Genomic DNA, 15,000 nt, shown 5'->3' on the forward strand with positions numbered 1-15,000 from the left:
CTTTACTCGAGCGTTATCCAGAATGCTGTTGTTTATTTTCCCCTAGACACCCCGATTTTTCAGTACCTGTTTGGAAGCACCTTTAAGCCTGTTGAATATAAAATGATTCTCTTTGGCTGTCACTGATTGCAGCTGCGTGCCGCCCACCCCCTCCTTTATATATACACCCCTAGCTTCTCACATGCACAGCTTTTGGCTCCGAACCTTCCTCAGTGGTCCACCCGCAGTTCCAGTTCCAGGACGTTGCAGCTACAGTGCTAACCCTCTTGGATATTTACATGTGAAAGTTTCTCGACAAATATCAACGTGATTGTTGATTTCTGTTGCAATAGCTTGATAGATATCTGAGTCGGGCTGGGATTCATTACCGCCACATCCGGGCACAATGTACTCCACATATTCTCCGGCGAGCCCAAGGAGATTTTATAAAGGGTGAGCCACCACAAGTGTATATTCTTGTTAGTGATCGGACATCTCAACTTCATATGTAAACTCTCGGAATGAAAACCCCTACCTAAGTACCAGGGTAATTATGGACAGCGGAGAGGCATCGCAGACTTTGGTGGAATTTACAGACAAATATTCCCGTTATCTAGAATGGCCACTTGTGTATTGGGTATTCAGTAACAATGGCAAAGCCACCACCTTAGCTGTCGCTATAGATTCGTCTAAAACAGTGTTGCGAACAGGCTGCGTTCACTGGATACTCTTACAACTGAAAGTTACCAGAGATTTCGTGACAGTCGGTCAGAATGTCCCAGTTGGAGTGATGGCCTTGTAATGAGCTGGAAATCAATCTCCGAGAGGTGACAGGAGGTATCTCGATTTTGTGATGCCACCAAAGGGGCTGGACTCATCTACCCATTAGTATACTTTTCATGTTTTCCGACTCTGGAAGACTTTCATCCCCGAGACTGAGCAGTTATCTTGGATGTAAAACTTAGCACTTCGGCGCTGATAACCGCCTTCCATTTTGAATATATGGCAGGCTTTCTTATTCGGGACTATTTTTTTTTTTTATGCAAGGAAGAAGGAACCAAAGGGCAGAAGCTAGTATGCTTTACTGTATGTCGATGGATCTTGCAGAAGGACAATAAAGTCATTTAACGAAAGGCAGATCCTAAACTTGTTCCTGCCCCAGTCTAAGATCGATCATGCGTCCATCCAGACAGCAACCCACGGCTCTGCGCTACGTCTCCATACAACTCTTCAGACCCAGCCCAGGTCCCGTACATCCCGAGGAGAGTAACTTAATGTAGGGTTTATACATGTACGAACATGCTGGTATAAGGTGCAGTGAATAGTACTGTCCAAACAAGTAAGACATAAATTCTCATTGAGTTAGTAGCGCTTTTCAATGTCCACGCGCCGACCCGCTCTGCTGTCTGCCGCCCTGACCGCAACGACTCTTGTGTTCAGCTGGGGTGTGAGTTATGACGTGACCTTCAGTGTCTTCAGTAACGAGAGAAAAATTACCACACTTGAAGCCTTCACCCTTTTCCTTTGTGTCTGCCCCGCCATGACACTTGTTTAAAATTGCATATGCCTGCAATTACGTGTACGAGTGACCTAGAGTTCTATTTTATATTCGCCACTTGTTGCTAAGGTCATACTAGAGAATGGAGAAGGGACGCAGCTTTATCAGTCAACCAGTGCCACAGTCTCAGATATTCAGGGAGGCATATTGATCGAAAGCATTTTTACAGTATTTCAGTAACCGTCTGCCTCCTTTCACTTATTTACTCAGTTGTATTTCACCTCTACACCACACTTCTAATACCCTCCCCAGCATACCACAGGCTGCTGGAGGCGGTCCAAATAAACATGGCGGACATTCGACTATTGTTAGATTCTGTTTTTCAATTGTTTTTCTACCAAGTCTGTTGGTTGTGGGTGCATAAGGGATTGCTTTATTGCGCACTTTTTTCTTGAAAAGTTAAAACAGGTGTTGGCAGGGCTGATGGCGCAGATTTTGGCAGTCGGTATACATGCTAAATTGTGACAGAGGAGCGAGGAAAAAACGAGAATTTGGCAGGGTTTAAGGAGTTAGTTCCTAGAAGGGTTGTGTAAGATTATAAGATTCTGGCAATGTTTTGGTAGGGTGAGTCAGAGGCAGAGGTCGGGAAAGGACAAGGGCAAGGCAGTCGGAGGCAGGACAGGGTCAGATGTGGGGATAGACACACGTTAATGACTGATTTCGGCTACAGTAAAGCATATGAATGTAATACGGTTTTTACGTTCTGTAGTATAGACAGCATAGCATTATAAGCTGTAGTCGCATTACTTGTCATCTTTTAGCATGGGAAAGTAAAAATAAGTATGTCACCAGAGTACCAGTTTTAAGAGAAATGGGCCGTTCGTTGGTATTGCCAGCCAAGCAGGAGCCTAAATGAGATTAATATAAGTTGGTCTGGTGGGATGACAAGGCATAAGTACGACTGAGGATTGGGCGTGGACACAAGGACTGAAGGGGGAGATAGGTGTTAGAGGCGAACTAGAGGAACTCTGAGGAAAAAACAGGGCAGAAACTGAGAAGTGAGGTAAATCTAAAGACTGACTGGAACAAGAGAGACATAGCAAGGAACAAGAGAGCTGGAGGCTGGTGATAAGGATGAGGCAGATGGGAAATGCAGCTGTGGATGGAACCAAAGACATTAAATCAGAGGAAAGGTAGAGAGTACAGACAGGGGCGAGAGAAAGTGTGAGACAGAGGCAGAGGTAGAGACAGTGGAAGGGAATGCGTAAAAAAGAGAATACAGAGACAGTGAGGAGAATATTGGCAGAGACTAAAAGGGAGTTAGGCAGTTATAGCAGCAAGGGGTGGTAAATGACAGGTCACAAGCAAGGTTAATTGAAAATGCAAGGGTGACATGGAAAAGAGAGAGGCGGCATTGGACAGGTAGGGAGGGAGGAGAGTGAGGCAAGACAAGAGTAGAGACAAGGCGTGGCACGGCGATGGATGAGGGGATTGTGAGAGGATGGATAGCGGGTTTGTAAGGAGTGATAGCGGCTGTCGGCTGGCGGGGAGTGCCTCTATAACTCCCCAGCTTCACCGTTCAGGCACGTATTCTAAGAGGCATAGGAAATTTCGTAGTACCATTTCCTTGGCAATTTATTCTGCACATACATGTCAGTTTTACTTGTATAATTAGATAGATAGGTGGATAGACAATAGATGTAGATATGTTTATTCAAGGTGCTCAGGCCAGTAAGTCGCCGAGGAGGAGTTGTGATATATCCTGAACCAGCGACAAGACGGCCCAGTTGCCTCACTCCCGCTGGTGACTTATCTGAATTGTAACCGCTGTACTTACCCCGATTCTGTTACAGCTTTTATATTATTTGTTGCTTCGTGTTATATTCGCAGTGTATATGTATTTTTTAATCACTGACTCGTACATGTTTCCTGATCTGAAGAAAATAGTCTGATGGTACTTTTTAAAAAAATCTGAAGTTCGTGAAGGGGTATTTTTTTTTTTTTTTCCTGCGGTCAGATAACTCCTTCATGCGCTTTAAAAAATTGTTCTTCATTATCAGGAGTTAACATACATCCATGGATTGAAGACTTAACTAGTTCTTTCACACTTGGCCCAGATTTTCGTCCTTTTGCAGCTTATTTCACGTAGCTCAGTGGCAGAAAGTGACAAAACTACGGCTCTACATCCATTCCACAACACTTCTTCATAACTGCCATCATCTAGTGTTAATCTCTAGTTACAACTTGGCATTCAAGATGGAGAGATGGCAGTTTATGGCCAAGTTAGTGTAAAAATGGTTTATCACTCTCCTTCCGAGTTAGCTCTTACTTTCCAAGGTGTGATTCGATATAAAGCTTTTCCTTCGGGTCACAAATAAACTAGAAAGGCTCAAGGTGTGTATGGGTAGTTCGGTTACCTTTCGATTGTTTGTATTTTAGTAATGAGTTTAAGGTTGTGTGTGTGTGTGTGTGTGTGTGTGTGTGTGTGTGTGTGTGTGTGTGCGTGCGTGTGTGTGCGTGCGTGTGTGCGCGTGTATGTGCACGTGACACTTGTGCGTGTGCGTATGCATGTATGTGAAATTCAAAATTAAGTAATTTTTGTCATTTCGTGTAATATAATGTACTTCTTCTAAATTCATACTTAGCTGTCTCATATCTTATGGCTGTGTAATTTCTTAAGATTTATTCTTCCCTTCACATCCTCTTATCTCTTTGCTCCCTTCATCCCTCGCCTCTCCCTCTTCATTTCATCAGCCTCCTTATCTCCTTTCCTCCCTCCCTTCCTCCTTCCCTCCCTCCCTCCCTCCCTCCCTCCCTACTCCTCCTCCTCCTCCTCCTCCTCCTCCTCCTCCTCCTCAAGTCTATTCTTTTAACTTTTCATTAGTCTATCACTCTTTCTTCCCTCCGTAACACCTTCAGTCCTATTTAGCACTTCTCAGCTCTCTTCTTGCAATCTTCAGACAATTTCAGTTTAGGTCGAGTAGCGGTGAAAGGGTTAGAAGGGAGTGTTTCTCAGTGCTAGTCTGCTACATTCTCTTCACCTGGTAGCGGCAAGAATAAGCAATAGAAATACATCATAGCGTAAAGGAGTATAAAAATGACTGTCACTCGTTCCTATCTCGCTCCATCCTTCTCCATGCAGTACTTGTTTATTTACTTAATTGCTTGTTTGCATACTAAATTTTTACTTACCTGCTTAACGGCTTACTTATTTACTTCCTTGCTTAACTGCTTACTTATTTACCTTATTGCATAACTGCTTACTTATTTACTTCCTTGCTTCCCTCTTTACTTATTACGAGCTGACATAATTATTTAGTTACTTACACCTACATACTTGTTTACTTAACCACTTACTTCCCTTGCTTCCTTATATCCCTGCTTGCTTATTTACCTCACTTTCTTCCCTCACCTCCCCACTGGTCCCTTCGTCAGCGTGGTGTGGGGTCCAGCACGCTTGGAAAGGGTTACCCAAATACGGCGTTTAGCGACCCTAGGCTGGCAGGGGGTAGGCCAGGAAGAGAGGAAGGGGCAGTCAAGGAGGGTGGGAGAGAGGGCTGAATGAAGGAGAGATGGAATGTGGAATGGGGAGAGAGGTGAGCGGAGGAGAGAAGGAATGTGGAAGGGGGCAGAGGTGAGTGAAGGAGAGAAGGAATGGGGAACAGGAAAGAAGTGAGTGAAGAAGGGAAGGAAGAGGAGAAATGAGTGAAGGAGAGAAGGAATATGGAAAACGAGAGAAGGTGAGTGAAGGAGGGAGCATGTGAAAGGAGGAGGAAGAGGTGAGTGTAAGACAGAAGGAATGTGGAAAGGAGAGAGGCGAGGAAAGGCATGTGGAAGGAAAGAAGAAATAAGAAAGAACAGTGTGACGATTGAGGAAGAGGGGATGGGTGACGCAGAAAAGAAAAAAGGAATATTACCCTCAAATCAGACTCACTTTCATCTGTATAAAATCATGTGGTGTTAGCCGGAATGTAGGGTTAATTGTGACAGTATAAACACAATCTCTTGTGACTAAATTCCGTCTAAATAATATCGTTTGACGTTAAGTGTGATACAGTACTAGAGTTTTCCAGACCATGAGGGGACAACAGGAGAGGAGAGGAGTGTAAGAGGAGGCTGAGTGACGAACGCAAAGTAGGGAAGCAAGAAAAAGGTGACGAACGTGAGCAACAGTATGGAAGGATGGAAAACTGATTGACAATATTCGTGTTAAAAATATATAGGCATTTGCTTGTATTTAATTATTTCTACTAACAGACAATTTTATTCAGTTTAGAGGTGACTTTTCCAACTGAAGGGCTTTGATATGGCCTTCATTAACCCCTGCACTGCTAAATGTGATTATGAAACTGAAGAAAATTGAAGACAGCAAGAACACATGCCAAATATGTCACCGGATTTCTCTCTCTCTCTCTCTCTCTCTCTCTCTCTCTCTCTCTCTCTCTCTCTCTCTCTCTCTCTCTCTCTCTGTGTGTGTGTGTGTGTGTGTGTGTGTGTGTGTGTGTGTGTGTGTGTGTGTGTGTGTGTGTGTGTGTGTGTGTGTGTGTGTGTGTGTGTGTGTGTGTGTGTGTGTGTGTGTGTGTGTGTGTGTGTGTGTGTGTGTGTGTGTGTGTGTGTGTGTGTGTGTGTGTGTGTGTGTGTGTGTGTGTGTGTGTGTGTGTGTGTGTGTGTGTGTGTGTGTGTGTGTGTGTGTGTGTGTGTGTGTGTGTGTGTGTGTGTGTGTGTGTGTGTGTGTGTGTGTGTGTGTGTGTGTGTGTGTGTGTGTGTGTGTGTGTGTGTGTGTGTGTGTGTGTGTGTGTGTGTGTGTGTGTGTGTGTGTGTGTGTGTGTGTGTGTGTGTGTGTGTGTGTGTGTGTGTGTGTGTGTGTGTGTGTGTGTGTGTGTGTGTGTGTGTGTGTGTGTGTGTGTGTGTGTGTGTGTGTGTGTGTGTGTGTGTGTGTGTGTGTGTGTGTGTGTGTGTGTGTGTGATATAATGAACCAAGAAGCCAAAGTGTCAATAAACCATACATGCCTGAACAACACAGAAGCGAGTCTTGACCTGCCGTACATGGGAATTGACTAACAAGGAAGAGGTGGAAACTGAGCCTCCTTCTCCACCTGAACACAATGCCGTGAGGTAGACAGGGACCCAGGAACGTGAAGTAGAGAGGGAAACCGCCGCTAGCACATGGATGTACTGTACTGACTAAACACCACGTCTTGGCTTAATGATCAGCGCACAAACATAACTATAAACACACACACACACACACACACACACACACACACACACACCTCACTGCGGGTATATAGGTATTCAGGTAAGGTGCTATGGATATAAAATTAACACTTATGTAAATCACAGTTAATCACCACCGCATGCATACAGTATACTCCAACTTTCTTTTCATCAACCGACCCATCTCTGTCTGTCCTCTTTTTTTCTCTCTTCAACCCATGAGAGAGAGAGAGAGAGAGAGAGAGAGAGAGAGAGGAAAAAAAGGCGACAACAGAGCCACTACCTGAGCCATGAAAGAGGCGTCTGTGTCACGGTGCCCTCGCCTTTCCCCACCCACCGCCCTCGTCACTTCAGGAACATCAGTACAATAATTTGTTCATTCAGCACCATGTCCTGATTTTCATACACTTGTTATCTTCAGGCAATTTTACTCAGCTTCAGTCTTTTCACTCTGGAGGGGTAGGTACAGCCATCACCTGTCCCATCACTACAAGAAATCTCACTCAAGCTGTAGTAATAGTAGTACAGTAGTAGTAGTAGTAGCAGTAGCAGTAGCAGCAGCACCATTTGTGATCCCAAGCTTATCTAAATGTGAACCCAGTGGACTACGGGCTGAAGCTGCCGTCCTCTTGCTCTCCACTATCCTTCTTTCGGGGAAATAAGGAGGGAGTTGAGGGACGTTTTGCATGACCGGGCAGCAAAGGCAACCGGTTTTATCAGTGCCACCGCGAGAAGGTGTCCCTCTCCAGCGCCAGGTAGAAAGGAACCAATCAGAAACAGGTCACCGTACTGATGGGGTAACTCCTTCAAGACTATACGCCTTTCCAAAACTGCATAGAATTACCTGGATGAATGAAAGAAAAGTCAGGAAAGGTACCGCAATGAAATGGTCGGTGAAGGTTCTTTCTAAGCCCTTCAGTCGAGAGGCCTTTACTAAATGAAATAAATTGTCTGGAAGTAGCGAAAAAAAAAAAAAATCTTTGTACTGAAAGGGTTGCAGGGCGGTGAGGGATTGGTGACCATTTGATGTTATTAGTTGAAGTTATCATCATCATCATCATCATCATCAACAACAACAACAAAACCTAGGCCAATCCCTCTTAAAAAATCGGATGGGTGGGATCCTGAAACCAGAAACACAAATTTTAAAAAAAGGTAGATATATAAATAGATTTGAATCATACATACGGGGTGCTTTAGTAAAGAGACAAACTGACAGTAAATAATGTATATCAGTTTTTTCTTCCTTCTGATTTCCTTGTCGGTGCCTTAAGTAACCCCCTCAGCAGTTCTGTTTGTGGAATCGAAGACAGCAAGTCAAGGCTACAGTTATAACATTTGTCGCATGTCATGGGAGAGGCAGAGGCTGGTTTTGTGTGTGTGTGTGTGTGTGTGTGTGTGTGTGTGTGTGTGTGTGTGTGTGTGTGTGTGTGTGTGTGTGTGTGTGTGTGTGTGTGTGTGTGTGTGTGTGTGTGTGTGTGTGTGTGTGTGTGTGTGTGTGTGTGTGTGTGTGTGTGTGTGTGTGTGTGTGTGTGTGTGTGTGTGTGTGTGTGTGTGTGTGTGTGTGTGTGTGTGTGTGTGTGTGTGTGTGTGTGTGTGTGTGTGTGTGTGTGTGTGTGTGTGTGTGTGTGTGTGTGTGTGTGTGTGTGTGTGTGTGTGTGTGTGTGTGTGTGTGTGTGTGTGTGTGTGTGTGTGTGTGTGTGTGTGTGTGTGTGTGTGTGTGTGTGTGTGTGTGTGTGTGTGTGTGTGTGTGTGTGTGTGTGTGTGTGTGTGTGTGTGTGTGTGTGTGTGTGTGTGTGTGTGTGTGTGTGTGTGTGTGTGTGTGTGTGTGTGTGTGTGTGTGTGTGTGTGTGTGTGTGTGTGTGTGTGTGTGTGTGTGTGTGTGTGTGTGTGTGTGTGTGTGTGTGTGTGTGTGTGTGTGTGTGTGTGTGTGTGTGTGTGTGTGTGTCCACATACATATATATATATATGTTGATGTCCACAGGGACAAAGGAAACTCAAATATCCTAAGTGCTCTTCACATCTTCAGGGTAGAGCAAAGTGACTGCTCTCCCCTGATGATGTAAATACACGAAACCACTCGTGAAATTTCGTGATTCATTTTTCTCTGTCGATATCAGCATATATATGAATCCCGTGATATTGTTTTATTTGCACATGTATATGCATATAATACATATGCATATATGTAATATACATGTAAATGAATTTATATATATAATATACAGTACATATATATACAGAGAGAGAGAGAGGATGAGGATGACCAAAAAATTATGCGGGTGGAAAGAGGGTCAGTGATGAGGGTGGATGAGTTAGAACAGTGCGGCAAGTGGGTGGGAAATGGATGAGTGGTAAGAGAAGGGTGGTTGGTGGAGGTTGTGGATGGGGTGCTGGGGAGGGAGGGAGGGAAGTGGTGTCATGTTGCCTCACCTCCAATGGGACTCTTCTCTCACCCCTCCCACTACACCTCTCTTACACCATCAGCATCTAGCTTTCTAAAACTTTTATAGAAACATTAGACCATGGTACAGCTAAGTACACAAGCCAACGAAAGTCCTGTCGCCTCTCCTACTTATCTCTCCATGGGCTTTGAATATCAGCCTCTCGATTCTACAGCAGCTGACACTTCTTTTGGCCGTAGATCAGTGTCATCAGTGCCATTTGCTTCGGATTCATGAGACTGATTTTCATAGACCGGAGACAGAAATGCAGGAGAGATGATTACTTCAGTTGATGATAGTACAATACTGTATATTCGTGGGGCAAAGAGCGGTGTTTTATCCAAAGCAACAGTGACTAGTTTGGCTACAGAAAGTATAAAAAGAAATGTTTCGCAATTCTCAGTACACTCCAGTCTGTAGTGAGGCCAGAGTGGGGTATTAAGAGTAAATACGCGCAGTAATTAAAAACATTATTATATACACGTACCGGTATAAGTGTATAATGTGGTATTACATATAAATTTATTTCCATACCAGTTACATATATCCAGCACTGAAGGGTTTATGATTTTCTGTGATTATTAGTTTTTTTTTTTTTTTTTTTTTTTTTTGTGTCCGACTCTGGGCAAAGGCTTCAGGGCCTATATCTCAGGGGCAGTAGCCTATCCCAAGGCCCAGTAGTCCTCCTACACCTCGACATGTCACCACTTCGGCGCTAACACCCACCGTCCATACTGAATACATGCTAGGGCTATCTCATACAGGACTGGTGTATTGGTATTAGCGGGGGTGTTTTTATGACATGTCGGCGGGTCATCTGGTAGATCAGGAAAGTCTGCCTTTTATGAAATTCAAATCCTTAAACTGTTCCCTGCCCCAGCCGGGATTCGAACCTGGGTCCATCAGGACTGCAGGCCGCCTCTCTACCGATTACCTTCCTGTTAACTGTTAAACCATCGATTGTTTTAAGCTTTTAGTTATTGCATCAAGACCATATTATTTAAATCCGTAGAGACTTTCGAACTGGAGGGTTTGTATATAGCCATCATTAACCCCTTTAATACGAGACCCATTTACCCCAAGTTAAAAATATTACTGTCACTAGGTACCAAGATTAAAATATGTCATTGGACAGAAGGTGTTGACAGACGTGACGGTAAAATGTTTCTGTATTCTGCAGGGGCACACAGACATGGAAGCCGCAAGTGACGCCCCTGGCCCAGGTGAAGACGACTCCAGAGGGCGTGCCTGTAGCTACCAAAACATCCCTGGCTGCCAATAAGAAGGTAACTATTTCATTTGACACAGGAAACGCGGCCATAGATGACTTGTGTACTGAACCCGAGGGCTGTTAAGTGGTAGGCGAGGGAAATGTCCACGTATATTGGTGACACCTTTATGTACCTAGAGCAACGGGTAGGGTTACATTACTTTCGTTCCAGGTAATCTTCAGCACTCCTTCCAGCTGCTCTAAGGTACCCGCCTCAAACAAACACAGCGAACGCCATCAATCAAGGAAGGAAGCCGACACAGTGGGGGTGCTCCGACACAGAAAATTATATTATTACTAAGATGAAATCGGACTCGAGGAGACTAACGTTTTCTATGGCTTTGCCCTATTCAGAGTACGACTTTAACACAGTGGGAGCTGGTGCCATTTGCAGTAATCTGTAGCAACTTTTTCTTTAGCTGAAAGATATTATAACTTGTCAACTGAAAGCGGTGAAGCTATGGCCGAAAGGAAGACTAGATCTTATCTGAAGATTGTGACATCATAACCACCGCGTAAGAGAAAAAGACGACAGTGCACACGAGCCGGTCTCAACCTTCCTGTGTGTAGAGGAAGGGTGTGTAGGGCCTCAAGTATTTCCTGGTGAAGTGCGGCGCTGAGTGGTGTGAAGGCTTAGCGGTCACGGCAAGCACACTTCTCTCTCTGCCTTCCCTTACCTTTACCTTCCCTCTCTTAACACATGCATGTTGTTTATGTTAGCCTTAGATATATATATTTCAAAAGAAACTAATTTTCTGCACGCAGTTTAATTACTTTTTCAAACCAGGATTTTTACAGTCTTTACTACTTTTTCATTTCATTGTGGGGTGTCCTTACGGTGGTGTGTACAAGCTTAGTGTCCACCCCTTGTCAGTACTTGTACAACTTTTCTTGCAGTGTCCATTCCGTGAGTTTTCATGGTTTTTTTTATATTTTAGAAAAGTTTTTTTGGTGTGTGTTTTAGTGAGTATACTTTAATTTTTTCATAAATTTCATAATCGTGTATATATATATATATATATATATATATATATATATATATATATATATATATATATATATATATATATATATATAATATGTATGTATGTACTGTATATATATGTGTATATGTATGTACTGTATATATATGTGTGTGTGTATATATACATGTGTATATACATGTACATATATATATATATATATATATATATATATATATATATATATATATATATATATATATTCCTATGGTTTATTAGTTGCTTAACCCTTTGGCTGTGAGGTACCTACTTTTGTATTTTATGGTATTCGGCGAACTCCGAACCATTTTACTAAATTCAAGGACACACAAAAATAAATAAATAAGCAGACAAATTAATTAATAAAATGTGATTAACGCTTTGACTGGGAATAAAGATACTTGTCTTATATTCCAGCTTACATCAGACATTTATATTCGTCATAAAATTCACAGCAGCCAAAGGGATAAAACAGTGCCAGTCTCACTTTCTCACAGAATATTTTCATAAATGTATTCTGAATTAATGACCTTGGTCTAACCTCCTTAGTGTGTTTCTAGCCAGTGAGATGAATGCATGATTGTCCCTGGTAGCTTTACAGGGCCTCCAGAACCACCCAACACTCTGTGAGGCTGAGTTGCTGGCTTTCCTGAATTAACTCTTTGGAGTGTTTATTGCATAACTGATGTACAGTCAGGCTTTAGCAGTTGGAAAGAAAGCGGTAAGTAAGCCTCTGTGAATATAGAATGTTGGTGAGGTTGACAGAGCCTTTGTGTGCAGTGTTGTGTGTCTAACCCTGTGTGTTTCCCCCTTTGTCCCTCCAGCCAGTGCGTCACATCGGCTCCAACCACAACACAGTACCGCGTCCCTTCCCAGGCTTCACCGGCTCCACCCCTGCCTACACTCACATTTCTACAGTATTCAGATCGCCACAAGAAAATAACAGTGAAGTGATGGCCAGTACTCCCCTCAGCGGCACTTCTTCCAGAAATTCCTCGGGCAGTAGTAGTCCCGCTGGTTCTCTGTCTATTGCCGGTACAGGTGTCTCCCTCAGTAAAGAAAATGCCAAAAATTTTCTGATGATGACTCTAGACAAGGAAAATGTAAACACCATGAACGTGCGTTCCACCTCCCCCAGAACTCCCAGCAGCAAGTCCAGCAGCAGTGAGAACCTATTCAGCAGTCCTTTCCTGAACAGTAGCGGCAGTGTCGGCCACCAGAGGAAATACTCACTGGCCAGCAACGCTTCCAGCTGCAGCAGCTCTGAACCTGACCAGCAGGATGGCCTAGCGCGCCGCAACAACGACGTAAGACGCCGATGTTCCGCCCTTCCCCTTGGCTGCACGCACGAGGCCACACTGGCTTACGGGCACCAGACCTTTTAAATTAAGTCATAGCTGGGTTGGGATGATATGGCAGTATAACAAACTGGTGGTGGAGTGTATGGTGTATGACAAAGACAAATAGTAGACTATACCTAATAATAGATCATATCACACTTTCATCATTTGACTTTGGATAACTTTCGGTGCATTTTGGATTTCTTAAATGCAGGGCATGATAATTATATGTATAAAAATCACAGTAAAATTATGAATAAATACTGTATTAATCAGATATATACAACTGTAATATGTGATCATCCATGATCCACAGATTGATTCCCGCCTCTTCCCTGTACTGTGGTTCCTTTCCCTGCCTCCCCACCCTAGTGCAGCACCTCCCTTCCTCCCCGCCCTTGTGCAACACCTCCCTGCCTCCCCACCCTAGTGCAGCACCTCCCTTCCTCCCCGCCCTGGTGCAACACCTCCGTGCCTCCCCACCCTAGTGCAACACCTCCCTGCCTCCCCGCCCTAGTGCAGCACCTCCCTGCCTCCCCGCCCTGGTGCAACACCTCCGTGCCTCCCCACCCTAGTGCAACACATCCCTGCCTCCCCACCCTAGTGCAGCACCTCCCTCCCTCCCCACCCTGGTGCAACACCTCCTTGCCTCCCTACCCTAGTGCAACACATCCCTGCCTCCCCACCCTAGTGCAACACATCCCTGCCTCCCCACCCTTTTGCAACACCTTCCTGCCTCCCCGTCCTAGTGCAAAACATCCCTGCCTCCCTACCTTTGTGCAACACCTACCTGCCTCCCCACCCTAGTGCAAAACATCCCTGCCTCCCTACCTTTGTGCAACACCTCCCTGCCTCCCCAGTCTTCTGCAACACCTCCCTGCCTCCCTATTCCACCTTAGTGCAATACCTCCCCACCACCCCGCCAGAGTCTGTCCCCGTGCCTGACATACACAGCTACTGTAACTTGGAACACCTTTTTCCAGTACGTTGCTCCGGTAGGCTCACGACACAACGCGATGGCTGTTCCCTTTGCCGAGGTGACGGGCCCCTTTCCTCTGTCACGCAACTCGCATGTCCTGCTTCTCTAGCCTCCCCCGCAGTCCCCCCTCTGGCCTTTGTGTGACAGAATGTTGACAGGACACTTTATTACATCTTCTTAATATCATGCTCCTTATACATATGCTCTCAAATAGGATTATTTATATTAATTCCTGTTTATTCTAACATATCTTCATTCGCCTTCTAACCCTACTCACCCGTAATTTAACTCATCCTCCACTGAAGTATCAATTATATGGGCATGGTAGTAGATTAGCGGTTGAAGACTGGAGTGTGTAGTATCCACGCCAGCCGCAGTTACTAAATATGTGTAGCGTAATCATATGTTTACTAAAGATGTAGAGTGTAATCACAATGTTCATCTCGACGAAGTACTCTTAATAAAACAGTAATTTAGAAAGCTTAATAACACGCATATCTAGACACAACAGCTGCAACTAGACTCACACTAAATAATGAAACTAAGAATTAGCAGAAGTGGCAGCAGTAACCTCGCATGAGTAGCAAGGCAGATCAGTGTGGCAGCCTCAGTGTGTAGCCTACTTAGTATATTTTTTTCATTTTGCTTGTGCTTATTTCGTATCGATGAGTATAATCTTTGTAAGTTTTGTAGTGTGTAATTTTTGTCAGATGAGAGCACTGAAACTTGTAAAAAATATTGGAGTTCATTTTAAAGTGTACATACAAGTAAATTATTTTGAATCATGTACAAAGAACTGAAATATTTGTACTAGATGCACTAGATATTGTACCGTATATCTAATAGTAATACATACTGTAGAGAATTCTTTTCTGTATCTATGGATCTGTTATGTAGACAGGTACTTGCATCTCCATCAGGCATTCTATTTCTGTCTTGCTCTCCGTCGCGACTATACCCACATCAGTCCTGACTCACAACTACATGACACACACACACACACATACACACACACACACACACACACACACACACACACACACACACACACACACACACACACACACGCACACACACACACGCACACACACACACACACACACACACACGCACACACACACACGCGCGCGCGCGCAAGAACAAGAGGTAACTAACATCAATTCACTCAGCAGGTCAATGGACAGCAGATCGTGAACGCCCAGTACAACTCTCCCCTAAACCTGTACAGCGACGACAACATTGCCGAGACCCTCTCCGCCCAGGCTGAGGTGC

At 44.2% G+C, this 15,000-nt stretch overlaps 1 protein-coding gene across 1 annotated transcript in view; it reads left to right on the forward strand.

Moving 5' to 3' along the window:
• The window catches only part of Zasp52 (Z band alternatively spliced PDZ-motif protein 52), a 150,459-nt gene that overhangs the window by 115,653 nt on the left and 19,806 nt on the right, over positions 1-15,000 (forward strand). Inside the window, exons 3-5 of the mRNA XM_080284488.1 lie at positions 10,319-10,424; positions 13,733-13,786; positions 14,901-15,000. The exon at positions 14,901-15,000 is cut by the window's right edge and continues 19 nt beyond it. Coding sequence (XP_080140614.1) covers positions 10,319-10,424; positions 13,733-13,786; positions 14,901-15,000 — 260 coding nt within the window. The remainder of the gene's footprint in view (positions 1-10,318; positions 10,425-13,732; positions 13,787-14,900) is intronic.

Source organism: Coenobita brevimanus, chromosome 101 (genome assembly GCF_032717465.1).
Source record: "Coenobita brevimanus isolate Jiangsu-jjx chromosome 101, ASM3271746v2, whole genome shotgun sequence".
In the NCBI taxonomy this organism is placed as follows: domain Eukaryota; kingdom Metazoa; phylum Arthropoda; class Malacostraca; order Decapoda; family Coenobitidae; genus Coenobita; species Coenobita brevimanus.